At 51.5% G+C, this 17239-nt stretch overlaps 4 protein-coding genes across 4 annotated transcripts; 2 read left to right on the top strand and 2 right to left on the bottom strand.

Moving 5' to 3' along the window:
* Positions 1–66: 66 nt before the first annotated feature.
* Chit1 (Chitotriosidase-1) lies at positions 67–1340 on the bottom strand (the record flags this gene model as incomplete). The annotated part of the gene is made up of 6 exons (XM_066152138.1): positions 67–166; positions 214–610; positions 657–661; positions 721–876; positions 930–1125; positions 1187–1340. 6 exons carry the CDS (start codon positions 1338–1340, stop codon positions 67–69), a joined length of 1008 nt encoding a protein of 335 aa, XP_066008445.1.
* Positions 1341–6453: 5113 nt separating this feature from the next.
* Positions 6454–7416, top strand: abnA-1 (Extracellular endo-alpha-(1->5)-L-arabinanase 1; the record flags this gene model as incomplete). Its single annotated transcript, XM_032027253.1, has 1 exon — positions 6454–7416. The coding sequence occupies one exon, from the start codon at positions 6454–6456 to the stop codon at positions 7414–7416; it is 963 nt and encodes a 320-aa protein (XP_031876329.1).
* Positions 7417–10491: 3075 nt separating this feature from the next.
* On the top strand, positions 10492–14256 carry CGGC5_v009211 (Vegetative incompatibility protein HET-E-1; the record flags this gene model as incomplete). Its single annotated transcript, XM_066152137.1, has 4 exons — positions 10492–10537; positions 10617–10664; positions 10741–10865; positions 10930–14256. The coding sequence occupies 4 exons, from the start codon at positions 10492–10494 to the stop codon at positions 14254–14256; spliced, it is 3546 nt and encodes a 1181-aa protein (XP_066008444.1).
* Positions 14257–15315: 1059 nt separating this feature from the next.
* On the bottom strand, positions 15316–17061 carry CGGC5_v009210 (putative MFS-type transporter; the record flags this gene model as incomplete). The annotated part of the gene is made up of 5 exons (XM_032027249.2): positions 15316–16105; positions 16163–16306; positions 16368–16715; positions 16772–16869; positions 16927–17061. 5 exons carry the CDS (start codon positions 17059–17061, stop codon positions 15316–15318), a joined length of 1515 nt encoding a protein of 504 aa, XP_031876361.2.
* Positions 17062–17239: the final 178 nt, after the last annotated feature.

The following is a 17239-nucleotide window of genomic DNA, read 5'->3' as shown; positions in this document are numbered from 1 at the left end:
CAGAAGGGCGAGATTCCTGGTATCGGCAAGCTTATTACCGCCTCGTTCAGGTGCGCCAGGGTACTCCTAATCCAGGTCGACTCCTTGGAACCCGTGTGTATCCATGTAGGTCTTGATAGAAGCAATGAAAGCAGCTCTGTTCTCTTTGGATGCTACCATCTCACTCCTATACAACGTTAGAAATGACCAGGCTGCGGCATACCTCATGCTTACCAAGTCTTATGCGTTGCGGCTTCCGGATTGCTCATGTCAAAGCCTCCGATGGCGATCCAAGTCTGTAGATTTCCATCTTTGGAGAGGTCCGTAAACTCTTTCATCAGCGGAACATCGTCAGGGTGCGCCGTGGCTATGGTGAACGCAGCTGGATCAATGAAAGCGAACGAAAAGAACAGATGAGTGTAGCCTTTCGTGTCAAGCTGCTTCGGCGTGACCCTGTTGCAAAGTCGGGTCCTAGCATTCCATGACTGGTAGTATCCGATGGTTCTTCCTTTGGAGCTTCCGCTGCCCTGTGCACAGGAGGGGGAGCCGGTGATTGCGCAAGAGCCATAACCAGCCTGGCATGGCAGTGTTCCGTGAAGAGGATCGGCATTGTGGCAGTAGACGTCGGTGGCTATATCGGTTAGCACGGGTGCAAGAGTTTGAACCATTCAACTTACTTCCACTAGATGGCTATCAGTATCGCTTCTGAGCTTGGGAACTTTGAATTCGAGAGGGACTTACCACCATCCGGTTGCACTACAGCACAGCTTCATGCCACATGGCATCTCGGCATTCTCACTAAACTCGCCACACATTGCGGTCGCATTGCATTGACTCTGGCAACCTGTGCCGCAAAAGTCTGGCCCATACCCACAGATGTTCTTGGGCCCACAGCAGCTGTTCATATCCCAGTCAGCACGCGCCGTCAAGAGATACATCAGAACTGTTACCTTCCGTCAACACAAGGACCATCTGTGCAATACAACGGTCCGTCGGCACGGCGCTCAAGGCTATGTGGCTGCCTTGGAGTCAAGTTTGCACTAGACTCGAGCAATGAATCAAACTCCACGTCCTCTGGAGTAGCAACGTGAGGTGCCTTGGCTGGGTTCTGGTGAGCGGGACAGAGCTTGATGGTGTCGATCCATGCTGCGACTTGTTAGCTGCAAAGCAATGATAACGCAAGGCCCGTGTTCATCATGCCACTCACATCGTTCTTCAGATGCGCGTTTTGCGTTGTTAAGCTGGTTAGGGTATGGGTTGGTTCGACGATAGGCGGGGGTACCATAGTTTAGAGTCAAGATACAGACAAAGACAAACGAGCTGATAGCCAAGGCTACCAGCCGGCCGGTTCGTGACTGCATGTTTGACAGCTTGCCTGGTTGACGCCCTTGCTCGTGTCACTGTGCAGTGACACTACCAACGGGCGGAACGTACTTATACTGGTTCTCGGCTTGCGGATTTTGAATCAATCCGAGCGCGGCTTACAAGGCATCAAACACGGTCATGAATTTTGCCGCGGACCCCAAGCCTAAGAGTCCACGAGCTTCAAATTTAGAAAAGTCATCAGACATATCTCGTATTGATCCCTGAGTAGAAGGATCAGACCGACTCTCGCCGGAGCTAACGGGAGGCAAATTGAGAATGTAGTCGAAAAATTTCGACTCTTGTCAAAAACTTCCAAGTCTAGATGTTCGGGAAGATCTTGGCAAATGTCTTTCGGATGGATGCCTAGGCTAGCGCTGAAAGGGACTGGTTGAATGACCTGAAATGCAACCCATCAATAAGCCAAAATTCTGGCTGGTCATTGTAGTGCGGCCCAGAGACAATATGAGCAAGGGCAACTATCTTGCCCCCCTGAGTGCAGGCGATTGTTGATCGCGTGGACTGTTGGCCGCAACTTACCTGACAGATTTCGGCACGCTTCTGATTTGCGCGCTCGGAATGCAAGTGGAACTAAATATTGAGTCCCAGGACTTCCAGTAGTGTGTTGCTACATTAGGCAGTCGACGTTACTTAAAGCTTTTCAGCTCCAGGGCTAGCTAGATTCCTCTGCAACCACACAAGCGGGGCTCGAGTCCGAGGATAACCAGGGTTATTATGCTTGTTTGTAGAGCCACCGCTACGGCACAACGTGCAGAATGTTCCTGCCTAGAACACACTTTATTTAGAAGCTCAATGAGTCCGGGAAGACTTTGCCATATTAGAAAGGTTACTGTGGTTGAAGGATTTTCGGTATGACCCGATTCTTACTATTGGGCTGCGTCGGAGACCCCCTCAACTATTGAATCGAGGACACTAATTGAATTCCTGAAGTCACGAGCTGCCGCGGCTGGCTCTATCACACTATGACAGACAGAGAGTGTTGTTATGTGTAGTTGTGTTGATGTACTACACTATATATCCTCTCACCTCGGCTGCTCGTCATTATGGTGTTCAATGACACAACTATCTCGTTCATTGCGCTCATTAATTATTAGCGATGAAGCAGTTTGCTCTTCTCTGGCTGTTGCCAGCTATTTCATTTGCCCAGTCTACGACTTCTACTACCGATGTTCTGCCACCGTGGCAGACCGGAGTGGAAACTGAGGACGGATCTTGCGGCCCATCGAGTGGCGGACGAGTTTGCACTCCCACGTGGGGTGCGTGTTGTTCTGCTGACGACATCTGTGGCCGATCCAAAATTGCCTGCGGAGACGGCTGGTCAGTTTTCGCCCTATTCAGGATTGACTCTATATCTGCGTATTATACTAACCCTGAGAACCCTCATTTTAGTCAACCTCTTTATGGCAACTGTAACAGCGCTGCTCCTCCCCCTACAACGTCAACGGTCCCAACAACTCCGGCACCAGGGCCAGGCAGTGCATCTCCGGACGGCTCATGCAGTGGAACGAATCAGTTTACTTGTGCCGGCTCAACCTTCGGTTTTTGCTGCAGCGGCGGCAACTGGTGCGGTGACAGTACCAGTCACTGCGGAGCCGGCTGTCAGAACAAGTTTGGTAACTGCACGGTCATTGCGGATAACATCAGTACCGACGGGAGATGCGGCTCCAACGGCAAGACTTGTCTAGGGTCTGCCTTTGGCTCCTGCTGCAGTGAAGGCGGCTGGTGTGGTAGCGAGCAAGCCCATTGCACTGCTGGCTGCCAGACCGGCTTCGGCAACTGCACCACCAGCGACGGCTCAACGCCTCCCAGCGACGTATCCACTGATGGGAAGTGCGGAAGCAATGGGAAGACCTGCAAGAACTCAACTTTCGGAACCTGCTGTTCCAGCTCGGGCTTTTGCGGTTCTGAATCGGGACATTGCGGCAGTGGGTGCCAGAGCAGATTCGGTACATGCACTGCTGGCAACGACAACGTATCAACCGATGGATCTTGTGGCAACAATGGGAAGACCTGTAAAGGGTCTCCGTTTGGCGAGTGCTGCTCACCTAGCGGATTCTGCGGAGGCACGAAAACCCATTGCGGCCCGGGCTGTCAGTCAACCTTTGGAACTTGCGATGCCTCCTCGAGTAACGTCTCGACGGATGGCACCTGTGGAAAGAATGGCAAGACATGCAAGGGGTCTGGCTTTGGAGACTGTTGTAGTTCCTCGGGATTCTGTGGCTCATCCACCAGCCACTGCTCTGTTGGCTGTCAACTGGACTTTGGAACCTGTGATGCCTCTGCTGGTACCATCTCCACAGACGGTACTTGTGGCAAGAATGGCAAGATATGCAAGGGTTCCGGGTTTGGTGACTGCTGCTCATCTTCAGGCTTCTGTGGCAGCTCCAGCGATCATTGTGGAACAGGCTGTCAAACTTCGTTCGGCACTTGCAATGCTGGCTCTGGCAGCATATCCACGGACGGTTCTTGTGGTAAGAATGGAAAAACATGCAAAGGGTCAACATTCGGCGACTGTTGCAGTTCCTCGGGCTGTTGTGGCGGTACGAGCGACCACTGTGGCTCAGGTTGTCAGGCCTCGTTTGGTACGTGTAACAGTGGCTCCGGAAGCATTTCCACGGATGGGTCTTGTGGGAAGAACGGCAAGACCTGCAAGGGATCGGCTTTCGGTGATTGTTGCAGCTCATCTGGGTACTGTGGAGGCACTAGTGATCACTGTGGAACAGGCTGCCAGGGCTCGTTCGGCATCTGCAACACTGGCTCGGGCGCAGTATCTACTGATGGAGCTTGTGGTAAGAATGGAAGAATTTGTAAGGGATCGACTTACGGAGACTGCTGTTCTTCTAGTGGCTATTGTGGCAAGTCGACTGATCACTGCGGTGCTGGCTGCCAGTCTGCATTTGGGACGTGTAGCAGTGGTTCAGGGGCCATCTCGACCGATGGAGCCTGCTCGACGAACAGCAAGACTTGTAAGGGCTCAACCTTCGGCGATTGCTGTAGTGCTTCGAATTACTGCGGTAAGACAACTGCTCATTGCGGATCTGGATGGTAAGTTAATTCCCATGACGTGAATTACCTGAAAACTAGTATTAATCCTTAGACAGTCAAAAGTCATTCGGAACTTGCTCGTAGGAGCCATGAGATCGGATCGAAAGCTGCCACGTGACGTCTGGACCTGGTTTACCTGTGTTCATGGGCGCGTGGTTAATATACCCATTCATGTATTATATTTATGTGTGTTCCATTACCTGAGTACTCAGGAGTCATTGGTGAAACTTATCATTTGCTTTGAACATAGAGAATGGAGCCAATCTACAAGGCATGATTCGCCTAGAAAGCAAAGATGTGAACTCTACCGACTTTCCGGGGACTGGACGACATGCGTTGCCTCGATGCCGATCACAACCTTATGTATAACTGCGTGGCATAATAGTCTATCAGCATCTTGGTAACACTCATAAGGCTGCAGGGCCAAATACCAATGACAAACTGAATCTTTCTCAGGTATGTACATATCCACCAACTACCCGGTCCCACCGTCCCAGACATTTACGAGGGCAACACACCCACCACGCCATGTCTTGATTCTCCGGCTGCCCCTTTTGAGTCTGCCCCGGCAGCGCGATCTCATTTGCACGACTTTATTCCGGTCACCGGTATTCGATGCCATTGACCCGCAATATAGCGGTGAAGACTACGCTTGCGAACCGCGCCTGGCCTTTTTCCGCGTCTGCCGGCAGATTTAGCGTGTTGGAAACTCGGTACTAGCTACCTCGATCCAATCAAAGTCATATCCATCGTGATATTAAGTACCGTTGCGTTGAAGATTTGTCCTGATCACTTGCATGCATTCTGAGGCACCTCGGTACTGATACCCAGGGATGTTCATCGGTGGCTCTCGGGGTCAAAGGGATGGGCAGACAATTATCAGCCCCCCGGCCCCTGAATGCCCCGAACTGACCGGTCCTGGACAGGGGGCCGCCGCGGAGGTGGCCGAATACGGATACCCCCTGGCTACTTGCATGTAACCTTCTTCCTATTTAGTGGGGCTATATTGATGGCTCGGTCTTCTTCCTGCACGGTTGTTAAGATCCTGGCCACGTGGGTGCCCCATCTATATTAAGGCCCAGATCTGGGCACTCTAGAAGAGACAACTTTACCTTCAGAATCGTTGCAATGGGATTTACCTAGTGTTCCGAGGTTGACGCACATTCGCATGAGCTGGAGTCTTTATGTGAATAGCTCTTTTGCGCTTCCTCAGACCCCTCCAAGCTTGCTGGTGTCTCCTCGCTTATCCTGAGCATTAATTCCCAAGGAACCACGCCTGTTCGATATATTAGGGAACATGTTCCCTAGGTGCTATCTTATCAACTGAAGACAGAACCTCGCCGCCTCCTGAGTGTAGTTTTGATTGTCTGCACGACCGGAGCGGCACTCGCTTGCAGATTACCTCCCGCCCTCGTCCGATGTGGCCTTGACTTGATTTGTTTTTCTTTTTTTGTGCAATACCGCCTGGCTGGACAGCCAGCGGGTTATCCTTGCCAGCATGGAGTGTTAAGTCCGGAGCGGAAATCACGAAGGCTTAGGTTAGGTCGCGTGCTAATGATACCCTGCTCTTCCTGCAGGGTGTCTCGGCGAGCAGGCATGCTGTTGCTACCGCACCTATCACCGATCACCCCCTTAAAGTTTTCCACCAGTTGTTTCCGAGGTCTGGGAGCCTCGCGAGGTCAACTCTGTTCTTGGCCCATTCGGAGCGTTTCCGACTTAGACCTGCATGGTATCCGCCTCTGAGCCAATCTTGCGTTGGATGAAACAAGGGCCCTCAGTCCGTAATTGCAGGTAGGTTCAATTGTTGAACTTATTGTCCCAAGGCATGTCCCGTCCCGAGGCCCCTCTAAAAGAGCCAGCTGTCGGCCAGAAGCAATTGTCGCCTCGCGAGGAAGGGAGGGAAAAGACACACTGAAACGGCTGTATAAAGGGGTCATTGCCAACCTGCGATTTCTACCAGTGATTCTTGCTCTGCACTGCGATTTCTCCTACCCCTGCACAAGGAACTCCAGCACACATCTAATCAACAACCGGAAGAACTTTGCAATGTTCTTCTCACCCCGACTTGCCGTCGTCGGCCTGCTGGCAGTCGCCACCTCGGCCTTGACCTTAGAACCAAGACAGAACGTCGCCCCTGGCCCCGTCTCCGGTGATACTTTCATTCACGACCCGACAATAACCAAAACCCCGAGCGGCACATATCTGGCCGCATTCACGGCCGACGGCGTAGGACTGAAGACGTCCACCGACCGGACCAACTGGAAGGACGCCGGTGCCGCATTCCCCAACGGTGCGTCATGGACAACCAAGTACACCAACGGCGAGAAGAACCTCTGGGCGCCTGATCTGTCGTACCACGACGGCAAATACTTCCTTTACTATTCCGCCTCGAGCTTCGGAACCAGCAAGTCAGCCATCTTCCTCGCTACGAGTACCACTGGTGCATCCGGCTCGTGGACCAACCAAGGTCTGGTTATCGAGTCTACGGCGACCAGCGGATACAATGCTATCGACCCCAACCTGATCATCGATGCCGAGGGCAGGTGGTGGATGTCTTTTGGCTCATTCTTCGGCGGCCTTAAGATGGTGGAGCTGTCTAGCAGTACCGGCAAGCTCAAGAACAGCAACATCATTTCGATCGCTACTCGCCCCGACAACTCTGAGAATGCCATCGAAGCGCCCTTTATCACCCGCAGCGGCAACTACTACTACCTTTGGGTCTCTTTCGACCGCTGCTGCAAGGGCGCTGATTCTACCTACCGCATCATGGTCGGCCGCTCTACCAGTGTCACTGGCCCCTACGTTGATAAGGACGGCAAGCAGATGATGCAGGGCGGAGGCACTCGGGTCATGTCCAGCCACGGCTCCGTTCACGGACCCGGCCACAACGCCGTGTTCACCGACAACGACGCCGACGTCCTGGTCTACCACTACTACAACGATGCCGGCACTGCGCAGCTTGGCCTCAACCTCATCCGCTACAGCAGCGGCTGGCCGGTCGTGTACTAAGACGTGTACTATTCGCTCAGCCAATTCAGGAATAGCGCAGAGACGACAGGGCAGATGATGGGCTGACGTGCAGCTGAGACCTCTCCACATGCATGAAGCGCAGTTTTTCTGCGTGTCCGCACTGGTTTCAGACCTTTATTTCGATTGTATCTACTTGTTTCCACTGTATCTACTTACCTCCATTGTATCTACTTCTTTCCACTGTATCTACTTATTTCCGTTGTATATACTTGTTTCGGTTGTAGTCGCATTTTGCGATTTTAGTCGGCTACTTCATGTAGAAAGAAATATGAGCGTGTTCAAGAGATTTAACGGTTTTGCAAGCTGGATGCGGATGGCGGAACTCTCGGGGGCCGACAACGCTGCGGGTGCACTCGGGCACTGTTGTTGTTGTACACCTCAGGCATAGCATTCTCAATTGCCGCGCATATAACTCAGTCATTTAGTCATTCAACTTGTCCTAATCGCGTCGCCACTTCTCACGAGGTCGGTATGTCGTCTGGTCATGACCTGAAAGTTTCGCAGGTAGCTACACAACATCCCTATCCAATAGTGCTACCTCACGAATAGCGGGCTAACTCTAGCCAAGGCAGCGGCATGCGCGGCAATAAGCGTCGACGTCTTATTGCATCCACTGGATACTCTTATTACGCGCATGCAATCCCCAGTCTACAGGACGCAGTACAAGACAGTCAATGGCTCGTTCAATCGGACATTTTTTCGTGGACTCTGCCAGGGGTTCGGGCCCACGATCATCACTGGGATACCTTCATCAGCGGCGTTTTTCACGATATATGAAAGGCTAAAGACAGTTACCCAGGACGCGAAGTCAGCGGGGTATCTTTCCGGCGTCCCCCTTCCCATCCTTCATGGACTCAGCAGCGCGGTAGCAGACCTCGTGAGCTGTGCCATTATCAACCCCGCCGAGGTGTTGAAGCAGAATGCGCAGATGCATGGAGGTGATACTCTTAAGCCTGTCAACCCACGGCAGTCCCCAACGCTTCTCGCTGTAAAGCATTTCGCGAGAAATCCAGGGAGACTATGGGCCGGGTATACAGCTTTGGCGGCGAGCCATCTGCCTGCAACTAGCCTAAGCTTTGGTCTATATGAGTTGCTGAGAGAAAGGTTTCTTGGCGAGGCTCCGCGCCAGCAACTCGAAGCCAGCGCATCTCGCCAAGTAGCCGTGAGCACACTCAGTGGAGCTCTCGCCGGCGGCTTTTCATGCACGCTCTTCGTGCCTGTTGACGTTGTGAAGACGCGGATGAGGCTAGCCGCTGGAAACACATTTCCCAGTGACCACCAATACCATCAAAGCCCGACGACAGACCAGGGGGTGAAGTTGCCAAATACGGTTCGGCATCGACCGCGCCTCGGCCCTCTGGATGTGGCAAATGGCATCTTTCGGAAGGAGGGCATTCTTGGGTTGTTTAGAGGCGGCACTCTGAGTTTTTTGGCGTCAGCATTAGGTTGTGGACTCTATTTGGGCTCGTATGAGGCTTGCATTCTGTACTTGTAGGCAAAGTTGTGGATCGCGGTGCAAGGCACCGTCGTTGTATATCCAAGCAGAAACCCATACCCAACACAATCCAACTCTATAATTCACTATACGAACTCCAACCGTAGACAGCATAGGAAGCAACAACAATAGCTTGATCTGACACCTAATTTCTCATAAGCGCAAGATGTACCGACGAGACGGACTCAGTTATGTCTTCCGTGACAGTAAGGGGTTGCTATGAAGTCATTGATGCCTCTCCGTGAGTCATAATAATAATGCCCAAATTCGTAATACAGACCTCGTATAAGGCGCGGTGAAGTAACTGGGGAAAGCCCTTGATGCCACCGCTGATCAGAACGCGACAAAATAGGGGTTGAGGCAAATTTAGACATTCTCACCCAAAAAAGAATTGTAATATGCCGCATACGCGCTTTACAGTACATCTTTTTCATGTAATTTGGCTTTTACTTTGGCAGCATCGCGCATGGCGTGAGGATACCTTACAGTGAGCAGGGAGGCCAAGTGTCATAAAGCTGATAGAAACAGGGCGATAGACTGAATATCTGAGTTAAATTAGATTGACGTTGCTAAGGAACTACATTAGGCCCATGACTGTAGACTTTTCTCCTCGAGGCTGGCAACATCATCAACAGACAGACCTGGTCATCGATCGCCGGCATGCATAGTAATGGCGATCCGTATTCACGGCCTCCTCAAACCTGTTCCCTTGGGCTAAGAACATCCCAGTTCTTCTTCAAGTTCAGCAATATGTAGTGTCGACCCTGAGTCGCAATGGAATACGCCAAAGAGCAACACCCAAGGTTGGTATGCCGTGAAGAGGCAACCAACGAGCGCAGGCTTCGCGTCGGGCCGCCCGTCGTTTCCCAATCCCACCTTCCTTCCGCTTGAGCCAATGAGCTTACGCACGGCGTATGGAATACAACCATTCGTTCATAAGCGAGCAAGATTACTGCATCTTCCCGAGTTGGCAAAGGTCTCCGACGCTCGGCGTCTGACTTACCCCGCCCAGTTCCATCTCAAAATCAGGCTGAACTCGAACGATTCATTTTGCTTACCGGAAAACGCAACTTCTCGCCCTTGAAAGTCCTCAACGTATCGAAGGTTAATCATGGAAGCGCAGAAAAACAGGAAACGCTTGAGATTGCCATTCCGTAGACGCTTACCTGGCGTCCGAGCTTGCGATGAGGGCGACGAACGATCCACCGTCAGTCATCCACACGACGATTCTGCCTCTTCTTCATCACGTTGGACCTTACGCTCCCTGAATCTTCGATATTGGAGGCATGCGTCGAAGTCCATGGATGAACGTAGCGAACGTTCGGAGGATGCGGATGTTGTCGTAACATTCGAAGTCAACTCGGAGGCTGCGGAGCCCATTCTGTCTCCCATGGACGGCAAGTATTCACCTGAGTTTCCTTTTTGCACATCTAATGAAAATGAATGCAGACTCAGCGAGCGGATTGCTTGACACGGCAAAATTTTCATTGGTAGAACTGGACGTTTCACGAGAAATTTGGAATGATGCCTACGATCGACTGAAGCGAGAACAGCCAGTGATGGTAGACATCTACGAGAAGGTCCTGAGCAGTAGTTTGGTTGAATGTGAGAATAATACAGTGGACTATCATCTGATAGGCCAGGAGCCGTTCATTCATCGTGCGCTTGCTAACTTGGTTCATAGCCGCGGTAGCTCAAGTCACCATGGACGTGGCGAACTGTTTTGCCAATTGTACCTCCGATGTTAGACTAAAGAGAATGGAAGAACTGACGAGGAAGTCATTGAGGAAAAGCAGAGAACCGTTCAGCTCTCGACGGGGAAATAGTAGCAGCGGTCGATGTCGTCAAGGCTATCGCGGGCTTCATTGTTGGCTTCGTTGCGGCATATCCCCCAGCAGCAATGGCGTTGTCAGGAGTATCAACCATATTGACGGTATGATATGCCTCTACCAGACTTTTACAGCTATTTCCATGAGGTTGACTGATACGTTATATAGGTCCTGGTCAAGCCTCTTCAGGAGAATCGAGACATGGTGGCAGGACTTGAATATGTCATGGAAGTCTCAGAACGGCACATGGCGCTTTGCCGACTTCTGCTTCGGGAAATCTGGCACAAAGATTCTGATTTTCAGGCAGGGCGAGAGATGCTCAAGGCTAGAGTGACGAGTCTGTACGTCGCAGTGCTGACCTACCAGATGAAGTGCGTCTGTCAATGCTACCATGACCACCCTGTCACGGCTAGCATAAAAGCCATTCTAAGCCGAACCAACTGGAAAAGCGAGATGGAGATAGTCAAGGTTCGAGAAGAAGGCGTCCAGTCAGACGCATGTCTCTACAATCAGCAGGTTACGATCGAATTTCTGCGGTCCACCAAGTCCGACGCGCACGAATTGCCGCAAATCTCCCATCTTCTCAACCAGCTCAACAGAAGCATTCAGGACGCCAATCTCGCGAGGATCCTCAAGGAAAAGGAAGAAAATCAGAGATATCAGAGTGAACTAACGGGAAGATTCAATGTGACCTCGTACGAAGACCAGATGAAACTGAACAGTTTGCACGTCGAAGGGACTTGCGAATGGTTTCGTGGTCACAATCATTTTCGCAAATGGCTGGACTCGGGATCCGATCGGATACTGTTGGTCTCAGCTAATCCGGGCTGTGGCAAGTCGGTACTGGCAAATTACTTGATCAACAACGTCATCCCCGAAGAGAAACCGGAGGCCACAATATGCTATTATTTCTTCAAGGACAATGCTGAGCAGAGCGAGTTGTCAAATGCGTACTCGGCGATTCTTCATGTCCTATGCTCGGGGAACGGAAAACTCGCAGACGACTGCAAGTTTGATATCGAGAAGGCCGGCCTAAATTTGACCAAACGCCCAACGTCCCTTTGGGAGATCTTTTCTAAGGCAGTTAAGGTCCCACATGCTGGCCCCATTGTCTGCATTCTAGATGCGCTAGATGAGTGCAGTACAGAAGGACTTCGGATTCTGGTAACAAACCTAGTTTCGCTCTACGCACCTCCATCAAAGCCTGCAGACACCTTCGACGTCAGATTCTTGCTTACGACGCGAGGTTATCCAGCTATCATCGAGCGATTCAATGCCTTGAACCCATTCTGCGTCAGGTTAGCTGGTGAAAATGACACCGAGGTCAAGGCGATTCAGAAAGAGATAGATGTGGTCGTCAAATATCGTCTGAATAAGTTGGCAAGCAGGCGACGATTTGAGGCGACTCAGACGGAAAGACTCGGCAAGTACATCGAACGGCGGGGTGGTGAGCAAAGAACTTATATCTGGGCGAGCTTAGTATTTGAAGTTCTGGAGGGCGCGTACCCAGACAATAACGACAGGTGGGAGGAGTTGGTCAACAACCTCCCACGAACTGCCTATGCTGCCTACGCGAAGCTCTTGGAGAGGGTTCAGCCTGAAGAGAAGAAACGCGTCATCAAACTGCTTCATCTAATTCTTGCGGCTTTCCGGCCACTTTCTCTTCGAGAGATGAAGATTGCAATCAACGTTCACGACCGGCCTGGAAGCGATTCGATTGACGACTTAAACATGGTCAGCGATGAGGCCTTCCGTGACTGGCTTGTCAATACCTGCGGGTTCTTCGTCACGGAGTATGGTGGAAGAGTCTACTTCATCCATCAGACGGCCAAAGAATTCCTACTCAGCATTGGTGACGGAAGCGGTCGAGAGACGCCTTACCGAGAAAGCATTTCATCACCGAGATTCGACAAACTAGACCTTGCATCTGCTCACGCCTCAATGGCAGAAAGTTGTATCTCGTATCTCTCCTTGAGGTCCTACAGGGTTGGGATCGTCCGAGATTCCGTAGCAAAGTTCGCGCGGGAAATGAGAAGGGGGTCTCAAGATTGGCAGAGTGATGAGTGGAAGTCGGTCACTTCACATCCCTTCGCCGAGTATGTCATTCACTTCTGGCCGACGCACTTGCGACGCGCTCAGAGGTTCGAGTCTGAGGATCGATCCACCGATGTCAAGGATGGATACGTTGTACACTATCTGTCCCTATTTGAGGACATCGAGTTACAGCACCCTGGGATATTTGCAACGCTCAGAGCCCAAAGTATCACGACTCTCTGGGCCGATCCTCTCCACGAGTCAAGCGATACCACCGACAACACGCCATATGATTCATGCTTGCTCTTCTTCACCGACAAGCTGGGGATTACCAGTGTCCCGATGGATACAGCCGACGTCCCAAAACTCCATCGCGTCGAGTCCCTGGCTGCACTTCTAGGCCATCTCCGAGTGCTTCGAAATGGAGTTGATCTATTAAAGGCATCCCGTCAATCTGGAACTTGGGGTCCTCTGAATTTCCTCCGCATCCAGGGCTCGAAGATTTGGCCAGATTCTTTACCAGTCATGAGTGCGACTATCGGACGAAGTATTCCATGCCTGGAATATGTCATCTCAAACGGCTCCCCCATGGACTTTCAGGGACCTAGTGGCTGGACACCGATGCACTGGGCTGCCGACAGTGGCTACCCTGAGGCCGTTGGGAGCCTTTTGAAGCATCGCATTGAGATGGATGGCTACAATGACGATAGCCATACACCCCTTTTAGCTGCGCTCGCATCATCAAACGCGCATATACGAGACCGGGAGGCAGTTGCAAGACTACTAATATTGGGGAGCTGCGGTCGGAAAGCGAATCTCGCAGCAACAACTGCTAATGGCCGAACTCCACTCCATCTCGCAATCCTCCAAGATTGGAGCCGCGCAGACAAACGACTGGATGGGGTGGGACGACAACAAGATGTATCTCTATCTATTCCGAGAGACGCACTCGAAAACAGCTTTATCAAGCTTCTTGTCGACAATGGCGCGAATCTCAACGCTGTGGATGACGATGGGCAGACACCGCTGATGCTTGCTTGTAGCGAAGGTAGACGGGAACACGTAGCCTGCCTTCTTTACAGCGGGGCTGACCCCAATGAAGTAAATTCCAGGGGCAGCAGTCCCCTTGGGGCCTTCGTCTGTAACAATTCCAAGGATTATGTCGTCTCCCGCCAGCCCTACCTAGATACTGTTAGGCTGCTTTTGGAGCACGGGGCCGACCCAAACGCCACGTTACACTTCAACGGCTACAGTATACTACACTTTGCGTGCGATCGCGGCTGGAGCGGGATAGTTTCAGCGCTTTTGCACCATGGTGCCGACGTAACTGCTAAGGACGGGAGGGGTCGGACACCTATACAGATCGCCGCTCGACAGGAACGTAGATTGCGGCGTGAGAATACTATTGTCCAGCTTCTGAACAATGGCGCCGACCCCAGTGAGCCCGAGTTAACAAGATAACCATACTCGGACACATCTGAATTCATCAAGGGAAAACGTTCCCGTTTTGGAATTGAGGGCACGACCCCTTTGCACTGGGCTTGTAAGACAATCGACCCATTCCTCATCCGACGGCTACTGGACTATGACGCGGATCCAACTGCAGTTGACTCAGACGGAAGAACACACTTGCACCTTATTTTCGATTCCGCAAGAATTGGGCGGGGGGATGAGCCGTGGATTGAAAAGTCCGTCTTGCTTCTGCTACGCAAAGCCCCGTCATCACGAATGACAAGAGACAAGAATGGCGACACGCCAGTTGACATGGCACTTCGTGCTCAATGGAAGTGGATTATGAAAAGTCATTCCGGAGTTCTGCGAAGGCGTTGGACAATGATTAAAAAACTGAACCAAGGCGCTTCAGTTACCTATGCTCGGCTCCTCGAAGAAGTTGCGGTTGATACAAAGAGGATTTAACATGTCTGTTCATTAAGTCTTCAGTTCCTCCCTAGTGATGCAAATCATCATGAAGAACCACAGGCGTGTCAAGTAGATAGAAAGCCGTTTCTGGTGCGTGTCTCGCTCGTAGTGAGTCACGCGGACGACCTTGCTAGAAACCGTACCACCCTTAACACGAAGCTAACAGCTACAATAGGCGGCTATAGTCGGAGTCTCTATGTAGTTATTTCGGACCCCTAAATACGTATTCTACGAAGCTACTGAACTGAGCAGGATGATTTTACTGCTTGTCCCCCTTGACATGGAATCACCTACTGGTAGAAACTTCCTCAGGATCGTTGTGAAACACAGCTGGTCCGCGGATCTCCGCAGGCCTTGGCAGCTACACATAATTATTCAGCTACGGGCATAATGAATACGAGTGTACGTAATTCCATTCACTTGCAACCCTATGAACGCTAGTTTGGGCCGCATAGGAGTGAGTTACAGTGATCACTCTGCATGTAAGAGTAAGTAACTCCTTAATTATGATAGCAGTTGAATTCAGTTGTGACAGGGCATTATGACAGGGCATTACAGTACAAGCAGCTCTCTAGCCTTTCAGTGCTTTGGTCGCCCAGTTCAAGGCTCAGACCTGGGTAAGTTGACCTCGGCTACTATCTGTTGTTCGCCCCAACCCTCACGACGATCTCTTGGTATCCTGACAAATGCTAGAGACATGACCGCGGCCACTCCAGCCATCCCAACGCCAAGGTAAAGACCGTTTCTATACCCTCGCGCCAAGTCTTTACCGTCGTTGTTTGTGTAACGTTCCACCGTGCCAGCAAAGCCCAACCCAGTTGCTAATCCGTAGGATAGAATCGTCCCAATGAGAGATCCTGCGAGCCCCTGTTGATCCCGCCGGACTGTTCCACTTGCGATGAGTTGAGACGCTGTGAAGACGAAATCAGGCCCTAGCGACCCGAGAAGAATTGCAGGAAATGCCTGAGCCCAGTAGGTTTGCTGGACTGGCATTGTTGCCACGAGGAGAAGGGACACGAGTGTCGCCGTGGAACCGATGGCCAAGATATATTGCGCAGCCAAGTGTCTTACAACCTTTGCGCTGAGAAGTGCTGCCCCTGCACCACCGACTGCTAAGGGAGCGTATGTGGCGGCGTTAAGAAGCATTGTGTAGCCCCTCAATTCGGCCTGCCATGCAGTCAAATACCAAATGAGCATGCCAAATCCCATAAAGGATACAAAAGATGACGCAATCATCATGTTGAACGATGGCGACCCCCAAATATTCATTGGCATGATGGGCTCGGCCGCAAATCTCACCTCCCAGATAACGAAGCCAGCCACGTGGAGAATCGACGCAATGAGAACCGCATAGATGTATGGGACGGACCAGCCCACAAGAGCGGATTGACTGAGTCTCGAATGTGAGATTACCATACAGCTGTAGGGGTAGAGAGACTTGACTCACGTCCACACGAAATTGAAGAGAATCAGGCCGCACACGCCTAGGTACGCTCCAATGTAGTCGACCTTGCCCAGAGGATCCATCGGTGTGGGCTCACCAGGCACAATTATGATAAACAGGCCAAAAATGACGCTTCCCAGGAGAGCTCTGTTGAATCCCTCGGTTAGAGATGTCAATTCCACTGCAGGGCATCGAGATCAAAACTCACAAGAAGAAAAATAGCCACCACCATTGGGTCAGTTGGCCAAATAAAGCGGGAAATACACTCCCACCCGCAGCGCCAATTGGTGCCATGGCGCCGAACAACCCAACTGAAATGTTGCGAGCCTTGCCAGGTGGATTTGTTATTGTGAGGAGAGCAACGGCATTCGGAAAGACGAACGCAGCTCCTACGCCGCTAAGTGCACGCATGATACTCAAAGATGTGATGCTGCGCATGAAACCAGATATAAGATGAAAAATCACCCAGAGTATGCCACCAGCGGCAGCAGTCTTCTTGTGACCGTAGACTGCACCAACACGCCCTCCCATAAGGACAAACGTTCCTTGAGTAAGACTGTGACTAAAGGTCAGCTCTCAATTGTTTGGGAAGCCGGTCACGTAAACACGTACGGATAAGATGCTATAATCCATATGGCAAAAGCGGGTGACACGCCGAGCTCCTGAGCCATGTTCAGACCGCCGTTAATGCCTGCGCCCAGGGGAATCGTCTGTTGAAATTCAGCTCTAATGCCCACGAGAGGGCTGTCAGGAGGTAATGCTCATACCTGAATGAATTGGCATAGAATAATGCAGGCCGAAGCAGCAGCTTTGCGCCATTTTCCATCAGCTTTGCTGACTGATTCACTGTAGTTGCCATGAGGCCTCGTTGTCGCACTCTTCCGCTCATTGTTGTCTGCCATCTCTGCAAGTCTCAAGGCAGCTTATGCTGTCTGATCATCTGGCTTCTCTCATATGGTAGGCAGGCCATGTTTACTGGAAAGGCTGAACGTGGACAACTGCCGCGCTCCATATTTCAATTCGATCACTTAGCGGTCGACCCGGTGGTTGGGTAAGCAAAGAGTACATATGGCTGAATTA

Source organism: Colletotrichum fructicola, assembly GCF_000319635.2.
Source record: "Colletotrichum fructicola Nara gc5 chromosome Unknown KSG_Nara_v1_contig05, whole genome shotgun sequence".
In the NCBI taxonomy this organism is placed as follows: Eukaryota; Fungi; Ascomycota; class Sordariomycetes; order Glomerellales; family Glomerellaceae; genus Colletotrichum; species Colletotrichum fructicola.
The sequence above is the reverse complement of the archived record's forward strand: the minus strand, read 5'-3'. Positions and strand labels throughout refer to the sequence as shown.